Source organism: Oncorhynchus tshawytscha, linkage group LG12, assembly GCF_018296145.1.
Source record: "Oncorhynchus tshawytscha isolate Ot180627B linkage group LG12, Otsh_v2.0, whole genome shotgun sequence".
Taxonomy (NCBI): domain Eukaryota; kingdom Metazoa; phylum Chordata; class Actinopteri; order Salmoniformes; family Salmonidae; genus Oncorhynchus; species Oncorhynchus tshawytscha.
In genome coordinates, this window is record NC_056440.1 from 13,900,420 (window position 1) to 13,917,285 (window position 16,866).

Consider the following 16,866-nt stretch of genomic DNA (forward strand, 5'->3'; position numbering starts at 1 on the left):
AGAGATAGAGATCCTATTGTTCACATAGATATCCTATTGTTCACATAGAGATAGAGATCCTATTGTTCACATAGAGATCCTATCGATCACATAGAGATAGAGATGCTATTGTTCACATAGAGATAGATATGCTATTGTTCACATAGAGATACTATTGTTCACATAGAGATCCTATCGATCACATAGAGATAGAGATGCTATTGTTCACATAGAGATAGATATGCTATTGTTCACATAGAGATAGATATGCTATTGTTCACATAGAGATAGAGATGCTATTGTTCACATAGAGATAGAGATGCTATTGTTCACATAGAGATAGAGATGCTATTGTTCACATAGAGATAGAGATGCTATTGTTCACATAGAGATAGAGATGCTATTGTTCACATAGAGATAGAGATCCTATTGTTCACATAGAGATAGAGATGCTATTGTTCACATAGAGATAGAGATGTTATTGTTCACATAGAGATCCTATTATTTACACAGAGATCCTATTGTTCCATATAGATCCTATTGTTAACATGGAGAAAGAGATCCTATATGTTCTATTTAATTTTGTGGTGCCATGAACCGCTTGCTAGGCTGTGCCTGTGTGCCTGTGTGTGTGTGTTTACTTGTAGACGTCGTTCTCGATGCCCAGCAGGTCATAGCCCATGGCTTGGAGGGTGAGCTCATGGAGGATGGGAGAGACCGGGTCAAAGCCTCGGTCCAGAATCAAGAGCTGGGAGCGAGACTTGTCCGGACCCTAAAGCAGGGAGGAGAGAAAGAGGGGAAATATAAACTGACAAAGACAAAAGGCTGGACAATGAGGTTTATAATAATATGTTTCTATAATATAATATATGCCATTGAGCAGATGCTTTGATCCAAAGCGACTTACAGTCATGCATGTACCCATCTTACGTATGTGGGGCCCCCAGGAATCGAACCCACAACCCTGGCGTTGCAAACGCCATGCTCTACCAACTGAACCGTACCACTGTTCCATGTGCCAGTGGTATGTGTGTTTACATTATGATTTGACTACACTATTACAGTTTCATACATAACCTCCAAAATGTTCCAACAACTGTAGATTCTACTATTCCATTATTTTGCCTGTGCGTGCTACATTGGTTTTACGTAATGACGTGTTTCAAAGTAACCTAAAGGACAAAACACACCATGCCGGCGAAAGGCTAAAACCAGCTGGTGGCTATCCTATCGCCTCGGACCTGAACATCGGACATCATTTCTATATGTTGAATGGCCACCGTTAGTTGGCAGTCAGCAGGGGATCGCTAACACAACCTGCTGTTTTTACCATTCACTGGCTCAGTGTGTTTTATAAGGCCCTGTCCCAGTGAAATCATTATGGTTGGTTGGCTTTAGGGTTGAGGTCAATTCCATTTCAATTCCAGTCAATTCAGGGAGCACACTGAAATTACAAGACTAATTCTCTCCAATGTTTTTCAATGAGGAAAATGTGGAACTGTGTTTACTATCTGAATTGACTGGAATTTAAATGGAATTGACTCCTACCCTGGTTGTCTGCTCTCCTGCCTCACCTCTCCCATGGTGGGGTTGTCTGCCTTGTAGCCATCCAGCTTGTCCTGCAGGAGCTGAGCCAGAGTGGTACAGTCTTTATACTCCCTGAGTCAAGTAGACAACAGACAGGCTCTTAGCTTTCCAACAGACAACAGTCTATACAGGTGTTAGACACGATAGGAGTTAAACGCTGTGTATCAGTGCAATAGAAAGCCTAGTGACTGATAGTGTTTCCTCTCGCCCTCTCTCTCTCTCACCCTCTGTATCTGACGCCAGGGTATTCCTTCAGGGTATTGCAGAGAGTGGCGATCTGCTCAGCACAGCGCTCCAACATGTTGTGCTTAATGTCAGCCTTGTAGGGGCTGTAGAAGTCCTGGAAGGCATCTGTCTTGTCCAGGGAAAACACCTAGACACACAGACATAAGACAGATAAGAGGGAATAGACATACATACCACAGGAGGTTGGTGGCACCGTAAATGGAAAGAACGGGCTCGGGGTAATGACTGGAGCGGAATCAGTGGAATGGTATCAAATACATCAAACACATGGTTTTCAAGTGTTTGATACCATTCCATTAGCTCTGTTCCGGCCATTATTATGAGCCGTTCGCCCCTCAGCAGCCTCCACTGCTACATACACACAGAGAAATAATTAATGAAATGTATTTTATTAGGCTCTTTTTACATCAATAGTTGTCACAAAGTCCTTTACAGTTGCCCGGCCTAGACTCCGAATATTACGGTCACTTTCCGTAAATATTTGGAATATTCCTGTAATCAGGAAGGAATGAGCAAGATATCCATGAATCCTACAACCGGGAATTTGGTGGAAATTAACAGAATTTTGCAACCCTATCCAGTGGGCATGCAGGGTCGGTCGTGCAGGTGGCACAGTAGCAGTGTGTGAGATTGAGTCAAACAGTGTGTGTGGGGGGGTAATATAATCCTCTTTCATTACGCTGAGTGCTGCCCAAATGACTGACAACACAGTACAGTGCTGTAGGAGCAGATGCGACATCTTTCATTATTTTCGTAGGAGGGATTTCCCAAATGCACCATTATGACATAAATGACAGTTTATTTCCAATCTGACACTTCCTGTTTCGCTTCCTATTTCTGCTCCTCCATCCTTTCCCATTTCCTCTACTTGCCCCATAATGCCAGGCAGGCTCTCTCTTTCCCCACGCACCACCACTGTCACTGGCACCTCCACATGGTTGAACCCATCTGTTGATCGCCCATTTGGTGTGCAAACAACTTCCCCTTGTCACACAACCCTACTTCACCCCCCATTCGCTACTGGCCAGTATGTTGCTACATCAGCCAATGGGGTGAGGGATTAGAGCCTTTCCAGAAGGGAGGGAGGCCTCCCTTCTAGCCACTCCGCTCTGCTCTGGAACATTCCATCAGGAGAGAGAGGAGAGGAGACAACCCCAGCTCATTCAGCAATCCCTCCTCTACTCCTCCCCCTCTTTTCGATTATTCCTCCCCCTCTCCAATTGTGCTTCCTCCTCCTCTCCCTCTCCCTCTCCCTCGACAATCAGACAGACAGACAGACAGACAGACAGAAGGGCAGACAGACAGGCAGACAGTTCTGACCTGAGACTCATAGGACAGACAGACAGACAGACAGACAGACAGACAGACAGACAGACAGACAGACAGACAGACAGACAGACAGACAGACAGACAGACAGACAGACAGAAGGGCAGACAGACAGACAGTTCTGACCTGAGACTCATAGGACAGACGACAGACAGACAGACAGACAGACAGACAGACAGACAGACAGACAGACAGACAGACAGACAGACAGACAGACAGACAGTTCTGACCTGAGACTCATAGGACAGACAGACAGACAGACAGACAGACAGACAGACAGACAGACAGACAGACAGACAGACAGACAGACAGACAGACAGTTCTGACCTGAGACTCATAGGACAGACAGACAGACAGACAGACAGACAGACAGACAGACAGACAGACAGACAGACAGACAGACAGACAGACAGGACAGAAGGGCAGACAGACAGACAGACAGACAGACAGACAGACAGACAGACAGACAGACAGACAGACAGACAGACAGACAGACAGACAGAAGGGCAGACTGACCTGAGACTCATAGGACAGACAGACAGACAGACAGACAGACAGACAGACAGACAGACAGACAGACAGACAGACAGACAGACAGACCTGAGACTCAGGACAGACAGACAGACAGACAGACAGACAGACAGACAGGACAGACAGACAGACAGACAGACAGACAGACAGACAGAAGGGCAGACAGACAGACAGTTCTGACCTGAGACTCATAGGACAGACAGACAGACAGACAGACAGACAGACAGACAGACAGTTCTGACCTGAGACTCATAGGACAGACAGACAGACAGACAGACAGACAGACAGACAGACAGACAGACAGACAGACAGACAGACAGACAGACAGACAGGAAGGGCAGACAGACAGACAGTTCTGACCTGAGACTCATAGGACAGACAGACAGACAGACAGACAGACAGACAGACAGACAGACAGACAGACAGACAGACAGACAGACAGACAGACAGACAGAAGACAGACAGACAGACAGACAGGCAGACAGTTCTGACCTGAGACTTATAGGACAGACAGACAGACAGACAGACAGACAGACAGACAGACAGACAGACAGACAGACAGACAGACAGACAGACAGACAGACAGACAGGACAGACAGACAGAGACAGACAGACAGAAGGGCAGACAGACAGACAGACAGTTCTGACCTGAGACTCATAGGACAGACAGACAGACAGACAGACAGACAGACAGACAGACAGACAGACAGAAGGGCAGACAGACAGAGACAGACAGTTCTGACCTGAGACTCATAGGGACAGACAGACAGACAGACAGACAGACAGACAGACAGACAGACAGACAGACAGACAGACAGACAGACAGACAGACAGACAGACAGACAGACAGACAGACAGAAGGGCAGACAGACAGACAGACAGACAGTTCTGACCTGAGACTCATAGGACAGACAGACAGACAGACAGACAGACAGACAGACAGACAGACAGACAGACAGACAGACAGACAGAAGGGCAGACAGACAGACAGACAGACAGTTCTGACCTGAGACTCATAGACAGACAGACAGACAGACAGACAGACAGACAGACAGACAGACAGACAGACAGAAGGGCAGACAGACACACAGTTCTGACCTGAGACAGACAGACAGACAGACAGACAGACAGACAGACAGACAGACAGACAGACAGACAGACAGACAGACAGACAGACAGACAGGTTCTGACCTGAGACTCATAGGGCAGAAAGGCAATGTGGATCTCAGTCAAGGTCTTCATGGCTTTGGACGCGCGGGATTTCGTCAACAAGTTAAACAATGAATCTGGGATTGCTGTGAGGGAGGGGGGACAAAAAATACTAATTAAAAGATCAAAGAAAAAGGGTAATAGAATAGAAATCAATATACTCTACTGTGAAAGGTTGCGTGTTGGTATGGTGTTAAAGAGGAGTTGACTGTTGTTTCATCTGCTAGTCCGTTCCCAGTACTCCAGCAGGCGGTCAGACTGCTCCATACTCTAATTGACATATACAGCAGGCGATGGTACGTCGTCGTCCTGGGTCTCTCTAATATTACTCACTGTCAGTGAAGAAGACATGAGCTCCTCTGTATCTGGGCGACCGAGGGTCTCTGAAGTCATCTATGAGTGCCTCCACAGTCTGGGGAGAAGGAACGGTTGGCAACATCATTAGAATCTTACCATAGAAAGCAAAACGTCTGTGGTCCTGTGTGGCTTAGATGGTAGAGCATGGTGTTTCCAACTCCAGAGCTGTGGTTTTCATATCCCACTGGAGCCATCCATATGTTCATGTATGAATGTACCACAGTAAAATGCTTTGGATGAAAGCATCTACCAAAATGGCTCCCATACCTCATCATTGGGAGTTATTAAGTAGATGGCCTCCATGCTAGGGAGAGGCTCCCGTTTCTTTCCGATGTCTTCAACAACTGGACAGGAGAAGACAGAAAAGCACAGTCATTCAGTTAGTCAATTGAAGGTGGTACACCTAAAATGTATCCCCTACATCCAATTTATCCGTAACATAGCAGAGACTCGCACTTGAGCCATTTACTTTCTGTTTTGGTCCACCAGCCTCAAACAGCTGTAAAAAAAAAAGTTTTGTTAATTTCACAGCGATTTAGATGGTACAATGATTTCCTACACTATTCAGTGCTTGTTTTCTAACATAAACTGAAATTGAGCGAACAGTAAATAATTTTTGCAACCAGGAAATGACATTGGCCACTAGATAAGACAGCCACAAATTCAAAGAAACTTTCCGGTGGGAGAAATCAATTAGAGAATATCACAGCCAATCTCTGGTGGGTAAGTTACACTGTGAAAAGCTTCATTCCATTATTACTGCAGATATATTATTGACATTTTCTGAAATAACAATGCAAATAAAAAACATGGTGTATCATCTTGAAGTGATGCTGAACAGGAAGTGTGTATATGTGGGACATTGACAGAGTGGTACTCACTGGTGATGCCCTCTGACATGATATCTGTCATCTTACAGCAGGATGACATCATCCTCATGCTCAGCTTGTCTACGACCAGCACCTGGGCCAGGGCAGGGCAGGGAGGACACAGGTCAGAGGTCACAGTGCGTCAAGGGCTCTAATCAAAAGCAGTACGCTATATAGGGAATAGGGTGCCATTTGGGCGCAGACCAGCGCGATCATGTACTATCAGAGAGTCATTCATAACCAAGACGCAGTCATTCATAACCAAGACGCAGTCATTCATAAACAAGACGCAGTCATTCATAACCAAGACGCAGTCATTCATAAACAAGACACAGTCATTCATAACCCAGACACAGTCATTTATAACCAAGACACAGTCATTCATAAACAAGACACAGTCATTCATAGCCAAGACGCAGTCATTCATAAACAAGACACAGTCATTCATAACCAAGACACAGTCATTCATAAACAAGACACAGTCATTCATAAACAAGACACAGTCATTCATAACCAAGACGCAGTCATTCATAAACAAGACGCAGTCATTCATAAACAAGACGCAGTCATTCATAACCAAGATGCAGTCATTTATAACCAAGACACAGTCATTCATAACCAAGACACAGTCATTCATAAACAAGACACAGTCATTCATAACCAAGACACAGTCATTCATAAACAAGACACAGTCATTCATAAACAAGACACAGTCATTCATAACCAAGACGCAGTCATTCATAACCAAGACACAGTCATTCATAACCAAGACACAGTCATTCATAACCAAGACGCAGTCATTCATAACCAAGACACAGTAATTTATAACCAAGACACAGTCATTCATAACCAAGACACAGTCATTCATAAACAAGACACAGCCATTCCTAAACAAGACGCAGCCATTTATAACCAAGACACAGTAATTTATAACCAAGACACAGTCATTCATAACGAAGACACAGTCATTCATAAACAAGACGCAGTCATTCATAAACAAGACACAGCCATTTATAACCAAGACACAGTCATTTATAACCAAGACACAGTCATTCATAAACAAGACGCAGCCATTCATAACCAAGACACAGTCATTCATAAACAAGACGCAGTCATTCATAAACAAGACACAGTCATTTATAACCAAGACACAGTCATTCATAACCAAGACACAGTCATTCATAAACAAGACGCAGTCATTCATAAACAAGACACAGTCATTTATAACCAAGACACAGTCATTCATAACCAAGACGCAGTCATTTATAACCAAGACACAGCCATTCATAACCAAGACGCAGTCATTCATAACCAAGACACAGTCATTTATAACCATTGATATGCAGTGCCTTCAGAAAGTATTAATATATACTGAACAAAAATATAAAACGCAACATGTAGTGTTGGTCCTATGTTTCATGAGCTGAAATAAAAGATCCCAGAAATGTTCCATACCCACAAAAAGCTTATTTATTTAAAATGTTGAGCACAAATTTGTTTACATCCTTGTTAATAAGCATTTCTCCTTTACCAAGATAATCCATACACCTAAACAGGTGTGGCATATCAAGAAGCTGATTAAACAGCATGATCATTGCACAGGTGCACCTTGTGCTGGGGACAATAAAAAGACAGTCTAAAATGTGCAGCTTTGTCAACACAATACCACAGATGTCTCAAGTTTTGAGGGAGTGTGCAATTGGCATCCTGACTGCAGGAATGTCCACCAGAGCTGCTGCCAGATAATTGAATGTTATTTTCTCTACAGTAAGCAGCCTCCAACGTCAATTTAGAGAATTTGGCAGTATTTGTATTTATTATGGATCCCCATAATACATACGTCCAACCGGCTCACAACCGTAGACCACGTTTAACCATGCCAGCCCAGGACCTCCACATCTGGCTTCTTCACTGGCGGGATCATCTGAAGGGGTGCTGAGGTGTATTTCTGTCTGTAATAAATCCCTTTTGTTGGAAAATCACATTCTGATTGGCTGGGCCTGGCTTCCCAGTGGATCCATGGGTGGGCATAGGCCCACCTGATTGGGAGCCAGACCCACCCATGGATCCACCCTTGCCCATGTAAAACCCATAGATTAGAGCCTAATTTATTTATTTCAATTGACTGATTTCCTTACATTAACTGTAACTCAGTAAACTCTTTGAAATTGTTGCATGTTGCGTTTATATTTATGTTCAGTATACTTTCTGAAGGCACTGTAAAAGCTGCCCATACCTTCCATTCTCCCTTCTTGTGTACCTTCTTGATGACGTCATTCATAATCTCTGTAAAGGGAGAAATCATTGATTAGCACACTTCAGCTTGCACAGTAAACTTTTTTTGTGATAAAAGCATCGTAGGCAATTTTCCCTTGTCATATACAGTAAGTCTCGCGAGGTCTCACTGACTCAACTATTGGAACAACATTAGCAAAGCCTGGGCATCTAAGCATAATGTTTCAGATTAAAAAATGGATGTCAGATATTTTTTTCTCGTGAATTCTGGTGACAGACGGTGTTAGCGGTGAGGACACAGTCATTGTTGGCATTTAATGGACTCCTCGGAGGGGTATGAAGTAGGCATGTCATACAGTGTAACACTTGAATTCCATCTGTGTGGAGTTTTGGAATTGCACCCCTTGGAACCCTCTGGAAGACTGTTGTTGCATCCCAAAATGGAACCCTATTACCTTTAAACTGTGCTACTCTTACCCGGGACCTAGGGAATAGGGTGCCATTTGGGACACATATCCCAACTAACAGCAAACGTTCCCGCAACTTTCGAGAACGTTCCCTTCCCTCATCATCTAATATTTGGACCATGTGGTCCACCATGGTTTGACCTCGAGAGAGGCTGGGCAGAGAGTGCAGCACAATCTGAGCCACTTCACCATAGCATCCATCATCCGGACATTCCAGAACGAGAATAGGTTTGTACTGCAGACATTGGACCTCTATTACTTTTACTACTTGACAGCGGTACAACAAAAGCACAGTAAAGACCATAAATTAAAAATATATACTGTAAGGGGAAACAAAGCCAATGTTTCATGTATTACTGTATACAGTATATGAAATTGGGAGCTATACTACTTTGTAACATGTTTATCTTGTATACTGTATAACTGTAGTGTTTAATGTACTGTATGCTATTTTGTTTTTGTAGAACTGAAAGACGACCACCACATGGAACATGTCTATTTACAGACCAACAGGAGGCTTCCATTGTGCAAATGGTAGTTGAAAATGATGCCATAAGACTGTGCGATATCTAACAACAGATTATCGAAAACCCTGCCATCTAACATAACGTCAGAGTGAGCTTTTCAACCATAGCCTGCATTCTTAAGAAACACCATCTCTGGATGAAGCAAATCTACAGTCCCATTTGAAAGGATTCCCAGAGTGAAGGGTGAATGGTATGAATATGTGCAAGTAAAGTAGGGTATTATTATTATTACACTGTTGAAATATTAGAGACTCATTGATGTTGCCAGTGAACTTCACTATACAGCAATTACATTATTTGCTGTAATTTCAGAGAATCATGGAGTTGGATGCAAGTCCCATCCCCAAGGAAATCCTATTCATAGATTCAATTTAATTCAATTGGATTCAATTTAATTAAGTGGAGGAGGAGAGGAAGGAATATCATTGGTAAACGAGCCATCATTGAGATACCTGGCCAGCGCGGAGGAAATGTCATCATTATAAGCGCAGCTATGAGCCACAATGGGGTCCTCCACCGCCATGCCACCCTTGGACCATACAACACTGCCCATGTTCTTAATTTCCTGAACACCTTACATAACAATCTTTTCCAGCCAGAGCTGAGAGGGCCAGATGATCCTGATGTATGTTCTAATCAAATTGTATTTGTCACATACACCGAATACAACAGGCGTTTTAGCTTACCATGAAATGCTTACTTTACAAGCCCTTAAACAACAATGCAGTTCAAGAAATAGATTTAAGAAAATATTTACTAAATAAAGTCAAAAATAACATACAATCAATAAGTAACACAAGAAAATGCAATAACAATAATGAGGCTAAATACAGGGGGTACAGGTACTGAGTCAATTTACTAATGTAAATAGTCCTGGTAGCCATTTGATACATTTTTCAGCAGTCTTATGGCTTGGGGGTAGAAGCTGTTAAGGGTTCTTTGGTGTGGTAGCAGAGAGAACAGTCTATAACTTGGGGGACTGGTGTCACCCCCTGACCTTAGTATTCTTTGTTTTCTTTATTATTTTGGTTAGGTCAGGGTGTAACATGGGTGATATGTGTGTTTTTGTCTTATTCTAGGGTGTTTGTACTGTCTAGGTTTTTTTGTAGATTTATGGGGTTGTTTTCATCTAGGTGTTTATGTTGGTCTATGGTTGCCTAGATTGGTTCTCAATTAGAGGCAGGTGTTTAACGTTGTCTCTGATTGGGAACCATATTTAGGCAGCCATCTTCTTTGGGTATTTCATGGGTTATTGTCTATGTTATGTTGCACGTATGCACATTGTTTGTATAGCGGTCACGGTCGTCTTATTCGTTTTGTTGCTTTTGTTTAAGTGTTCTTCGTGTTCTTCATTAAATAAAGAAGAATGTATTCTAACCACGCTGCGCTTTGGTCCCCTTCATACGACGATCGTGACAGAATAACCCACCAACAATGGACCAAGCAGCGTGGTAACGGACAGCAGCAGCAATCAAAGGACTTCTGGACTTGGGAGGAGATTCTGGACGGCAAAGGACCCTGGGCACAGCCAGGGGAATATCGCCGTCCCAAAGCAGAGCTGGAGGCAGCAAAAGCAGAGAGGCGCCGGTATGAGGAGGCAGCATGGCGGCGCGGCTGGAAGCCCGAGTGGCAGCCCCAAAAATTTCTTGGGGGAGGGCACACGGGGAGTGTGGCGAAGTCAGGTAGGAGACCTGCGCCAGCTCCCCGTGCTTACCATGGAGAGAGAGGGCGTTGTACCGGGCCGGCACCGTGTTATGCGGTGGAGCGCACGGTGTCCCCGGTGCGTATGCATAGCCCGGTGCGGTACATTCCAGCTCCTTGTATCGGCTGGGCTAGAGTGGGCATCGAGCCAGGTGCCATGAAGAAGGCTCTACGCATCTGGTCTCCAGTGCGTCTCCTCGGGCCGGCATACATGGCACCAGCCTTACGCATGATGTCCCCGGTTCGCCAGCACAGCCCAGTGCGGGCTATTCAACCTCGCCGCACTGGCCTGGCTATGGGGAGCATTCAACCAGGTAAGGTTAGGCAGGCTCGGTGCTCCAGATCCCCAGTGCGCCTTCTCGGTCCGGTCTATCTGGTGCCATCTCCACGCACCAGCCCTCCGGTGGCAGCCACCCGCACCGGGCTTCCTGTGCATCGCCAGAGCCCAGTTCTCCCTGTTCCTCCTCCCCGCACTCGCCCTGAGGTGAGTGTCCTCGGCCCAGTAACACCAGTGCCGACACCACGCACCAGGCCTACAGTGCGCCTCGTCTGTCCTGAGCCGCCAGAGTCTCCCGTCTGTCCTGAGCCGCCAGAGTCTCCCGTCTGTCCTGAGCCGCCAGAGTCTCCGGTCTGTCCTGAGCCGCCAGAGTCTCCCGTCTGTCCTGAGTCGCCAGAGTCTCCCGTCTGTCCTGAGCCGCTAGAGTCTCCCGTCTGTCCTGAGCCGCCAGAGTCTCCCGTTTGTCCTGAGCTGCTAGAGTCTCCCGAAATGTTTGCCCAAATAAATGCTTCACAGATTTCTAGTAACAGACACATCTCAACATCAACTGTTCAGAGGAGACTGTGTGAATCAGACCTTCATGGTCGAATTGCTGCAAAGAAACCACTACTAAAGGACACCAAAAAGAAGAAGAGACTTGCTTGGGCCAAGAAACACAAACAATTTATATTAGACCGGTGGAAATCTGTCCTTTGGTCTGATGAGTCCAAATTTGAGATTTTTGGATCCAACCACCATGTATTTGTGAGACGCAGAGTAGGTGAACGGATGATCTCCACATGTGTGGTTCCCACTGTGAAGCATGAAGGAGAAGGTGTGATGGTGCTTTGCTGGTGACACTGTCAGTGATTTATTTAGAATTCAAGGCACACTTAACCAGCATGACTACCACAGTATTCTGCAGCAATACGCCATCCCATCTGGTTTGCGTTTAGTAGGACTATCATTTGTTTTTCAACAGGACAATGACCCAACACACCTCCAGGTTGTGTAAGGGTATTTGACCAAGAAGGAGAGTGATTGAGTGCTGCATCAGATGACCTGGCCTCCACAATCACCCGACCTCAACCCGATTGAGATGGTTTTGCATGACTTAGTCCACAGAGTGAAGGAAAAGCAGCCAAGTGCTCAGCATATGTGGGAACTCCTTCAACACTGTTGGAAAGCATTCCAGTAGAAGCTGGTTGAGAGAATGTCAAGAGTGTGCAAAGCTGTTATCAAGGCAAAGGGTGGCTACTTTGAAGAATATAAAATATAAAATGTATTTTGATTTGTTTAACACTATTTTGGTTACTCCATGATTCCATATGTTATTTCATAGTTTTGACGTCTTCACTATTATTTTACAATGTAGAAAATAGTAATAGAATAAAGAAAAAATCTTGAATGAAAAGGTTCTAAAACTTTTGACTGGTACTGTAGGTCCTGGATGGCAGGTAGCTTGGCCCCAGTGATGTACTGGGCCGTACGCACTACCCCCTGTAACACCTTGCGGGCAGATGCCAAGCAGTTGCCGTACCAAGCGGTGATGCAGCCAGTCAAGATGCTCTCAATTGTGCAGCTGTAGAACTCTTTGAGGACCTGAGGGCCCATGCCATATCTTTTCAGGCTCCTGAGTGGGAAGAGCCGGTGTTGTGCCTTCTTCACGACAGTGTTAGTGTGTGTGGACCATGTTAATTCCTCAGTGATGGGGACACTGAGGAACTTGAAGCTCTCCACCCTCTCCACTACAGCCACTGATGTGGATGGGAACGTGCTCGGCCATCCGTTTCCTATAGTGCACGATCAGTTTCTTTGTTTTGCTGACGTTGAGGGTAGTAGAGGGAGGGGGTATGAGCTTCAAATATATAATTAAAAAGCTGTCCTATCTATCTACTGGAGTGAGTCAGTGAGAGGGACACACAGCAATCACAAGGCTTAATCTCTTTCAATCCTCTTACGCCACAGAACTGGGCTGCTATTTCTGGGCTCTTTCTGTCCCACAGGATGTGACGTAACAACGCCCATGACAATATATCCTACAAACCAAAAGCTTACCAAAAAACAGAAATAGGCCTATGCTTCATTGGAGCTAGGCATACAAACATTTCGCTACACCCGCAATAACATATTTTAAATATGTGTATGCGACCAATAAAATTGGGTTTTGATTTGATTTTCAAACAATGTTGTTTTGAACATGGGTTGAGGGTTATAGAGGCAACCTGTCCATCTATCATTGAATTAATTCACTATCCAATTAACCAACTGGTTTAGCTAGGGGGAATTGCCCCAATGCCCCATAAACGTGTCAGTCAGCAACAACACAAACTCACAAGAAGCTTGGGAATGTAAGATAATGTCTGCCTCTCAAATGGTTCCCTATTCCCTGTATAATGCACTACTTTTGACCAGGGACAATATGGGCACATAGGACTCTGGTCAAGTGCACTATATAGGGAATAGGGTGCCATTTGGGACGCACAATTACACTTCTCCTGTCTCTCTGAGCCAGACAACCACAATGATTGTGTCTCAGAAGGTTAACAGAAGAGCCAAGACCACCAACATATGCCAGTCTGTAACCTACTGGCAGACAGGATAAAATAAGCTGTGGGTCAGTGTGGATCCTTGCAAAGATATAATGACTTTTGATACATTCTTTGCATTGGTGTTTCAATTGACTTTCAATTCGTGTGCTATCCAGTAGAGAAATAGAATAAATGGGACCACCAGATGAACTAGGAAAGATAGAAGAACTGAGCGCCTTTACGCACGTTGTGCAATCGTATCGGATGCAGGACGCACTATATTTTACTTTCAATATTTCTACTTCTCAAGAAGTTTTTGGCAAAAGAATGTACTTAAATAATGTTTGATTTACAAATAGATATATAAATAAAATAGTAATTCAAACCAATTAAAGTAGCCTAAATTACTTTTAGAATAGCCTACTGTCAAAAATAAAATAGTCTACACGCAGTACACAGTGCTAGCCTACATATCGGTGGTTGATCGTTAAATGCAAATAAATATTCTTACTTTCTCCCACAATGGCTTTTAGTCCGAGTGGTGCCATGGTGATGCCTCTGTAGTGAACACGTCTCTAAATCCCCCTCTCTAGCTCCCGACCCAACCTCAGCTAATACAGCGATGTAGTATACTGGAGACCTAATCCTTTACGCCTCCGCCTTGCCTGTAGGCTACTGTACAACCATGTCGATTTCGTCGGTCATACCTAATGATTACATAGCCTAACTTTTAAATAAACACAAATATGTTTGGCTTTCTGCAGAGTATCAATTATCAAGTTAAAGTTACAGTATTTTACATTAGGGTTAGAATAAAGTAACGGTTTTAGGCAAATTACTTCAGATTTTAATTTGGTTGTGTCACGAGCGTAATAAAAATGAATGATTCAACATTTACATTTGATATTTTTAGCGCAAGTGCAATACATAGTCAATGTATAAACATTGACTACATTATCAAACTACCTAGAGATGTCCACAGGGGGGCAGTAACGTCTAGGTAAAGAAAGGTCTCATTTTGTGCGCGTGACATTCAAACGGGTATGGGCACAGATTATCCATTATATTGACCAGATACTCAAGTGGCCACTCTAACAATGAAAATAAATGTAATCAAAAATGGAAAGCAGTCGGGAGGAGGCAAGATCAGGTGTGACCATTCTAGCTAATGAGAGGGCAGATATTCGTGAAAAACATGCACAACGTTGCCGGGATGTCACGTGTCCGTTTTATATCAGTACACTCGTAACAAGCTAAGGATTACGAAATGTATTTTTGATCAAATAATCCTCACGTAGCAAATCAGCCATTACATATTTTTTTGACCAAATTCGACACTGATGACATCCATACCAAAACTCTTCACTTGGTGAGCGGGCTTTTTATTTTATTTTAAACGTGCTGGAGAAGACACCTGCTGGAGAAGACAGAATTTGGGTCCTGTTTCCCTTTCCCTTCGCCTCTTCCTATCTTGTATGAGTAACCAAAGATGTTCTATTATATTGACAAGATAGTCAAATGACCACTCTAAAAATGTAAATACGTCCTCAAAGATGGAAGGCATTGCTTGAACTGAGCGAATGGAATGGCTTCTTCTATTCCATTCTATTATACCGTTCCGTTTATTCGGCTCCAGCCATTACCAGGAGCCCGTTCTCCCCGATTTAAGTGCCACCAACCTCCTGTGGTGGGACCATACTAGCCAATGAGAGGGCAGGTATGCGTGTGAACAACCAAATTTGATACACAAAATTCTTCAATTATTTTTTGTGAACAGATTTTGGGCGGAGTAACACCTCTCCCTTCGCCTCTTCATCTCTGGGTTAACTGCATAGGTGGAGTGTCTGAAATTGGGCGTTGTAAAGTAACGGGTAGGATCAACACAAGTGCGTGTATAGAAACCAGTGGTGAAAAGTACTTAAGTAAAAAATACTTTGAAGTACTACTTAGGTCGTTTTTGGGGGTATCTGTACTTTATTATTTATGTTTGAGAACTTTTACTTGACTACATTCCTAAGGAAAATATGTACTTTATAATCCATACACACCCGAAAAGTACTCGTTACATTTGGAATAATCAGGAAGGACAGCAATATTGGCCAATTCACACCCATATCAATATAACACATTGTCATCCCTACTGCCTCCGATCTGGCAGACTCACTAAACACAAATACCATGTTTGAAAATGATGTCTTGAGTTTTGGAGTGATCCCTTTTTCTGTCGGTAAATTTCAAAGCAAGAACATTTTGCCATCTGGTTTGCTTAATATAAGGAATTTGATGTTTAGCTTTATTTTTACTGAAGTATGACAATTGAGTACTTTTTTTCCACCACTGTACTTAAGTACATTTAAAACCAGATACTTGTATACTCTTACTCAAGTAATGTTTCACTGGCTGACTTTTATTTGAGTCATTTTGTATTAAGGTAGGTATATTTACTTTTACTCAAGTATGACAATTGTGTACTTTTTCCACCACTGATGGAACAGCTAATTGGGCAGATTGGATGCCACTCAAGACTGTTTTGCATGGCTGCTTCCTTGTAGCATTTTAGCTAAGCAGGTTAGAAAGGTTATGAAAATTAACATGGGAGGTTAGGATAATTAATGAGGCAGGTTAGGATAACATTTTTTTTTTTTACCCCTTTCCCCAATTGGTAGCAGTTACAGTCTGTCTCATCGCTGCAACTCTCGTACGGACTCGGGAGAAGTGAAGGTCGAGAGCCATGCGTCCTCCGAAACACAACCCAACCTAGCTGCACTGCTGCTTGACACAACGCACATCCAACCCGGGAGCCAGCCGCACCAATGTGTCGGAGGAAACACTGTACACCTGGCGACCTGGTCAGTGTGCGCTGCGCCCGGCCGGACACAGGAGTTGCTAGCGCACGATGAGACAAGGATAACCCTCCCTAACCCGAACGATGCTGGGCCAATTGTGCGTCGCCCCACGGACCTCCCGGTCGCGGCCGGCTGCGACAGAACCTGGGCTCGAACCCAGAATCTCTGGTGGCACAGCTAGCACTGTGATGCAGTGCC

At 44.0% G+C, this 16,866-nt stretch overlaps 1 protein-coding gene across 2 annotated transcripts in view; it reads right to left on the reverse strand.

The window, feature by feature from the left end:
• LOC112262585 (syntaxin-binding protein 1-like) overlaps window positions 1-14,428 on the reverse strand; it is a 36,028-nt gene extending 21,600 nt beyond the window's left edge. For both annotated transcript variants that reach the window (XM_042331374.1, XM_042331373.1), the window contains exons 1-9: window positions 14,334-14,428; window positions 8,342-8,391; window positions 6,118-6,199; window positions 5,504-5,580; window positions 5,213-5,291; window positions 4,862-4,965; window positions 1,791-1,939; window positions 1,554-1,638; window positions 621-751 (exon numbers count right to left, since the gene is read on the reverse strand). In XM_042331374.1, coding sequence (XP_042187308.1) covers window positions 621-751; window positions 1,554-1,638; window positions 1,791-1,939; window positions 4,862-4,965; window positions 5,213-5,291; window positions 5,504-5,580; window positions 6,118-6,199; window positions 8,342-8,391; window positions 14,334-14,370 — 794 coding nt within the window. In that variant the 5' untranslated portion in view covers window positions 14,371-14,428. The remainder of the gene's footprint in view (window positions 1-620; window positions 752-1,553; window positions 1,639-1,790; window positions 1,940-4,861; window positions 4,966-5,212; window positions 5,292-5,503; window positions 5,581-6,117; window positions 6,200-8,341; window positions 8,392-14,333) is intronic.
• Between the last annotated feature and the right edge of the window lie 2,438 nt (window positions 14,429-16,866).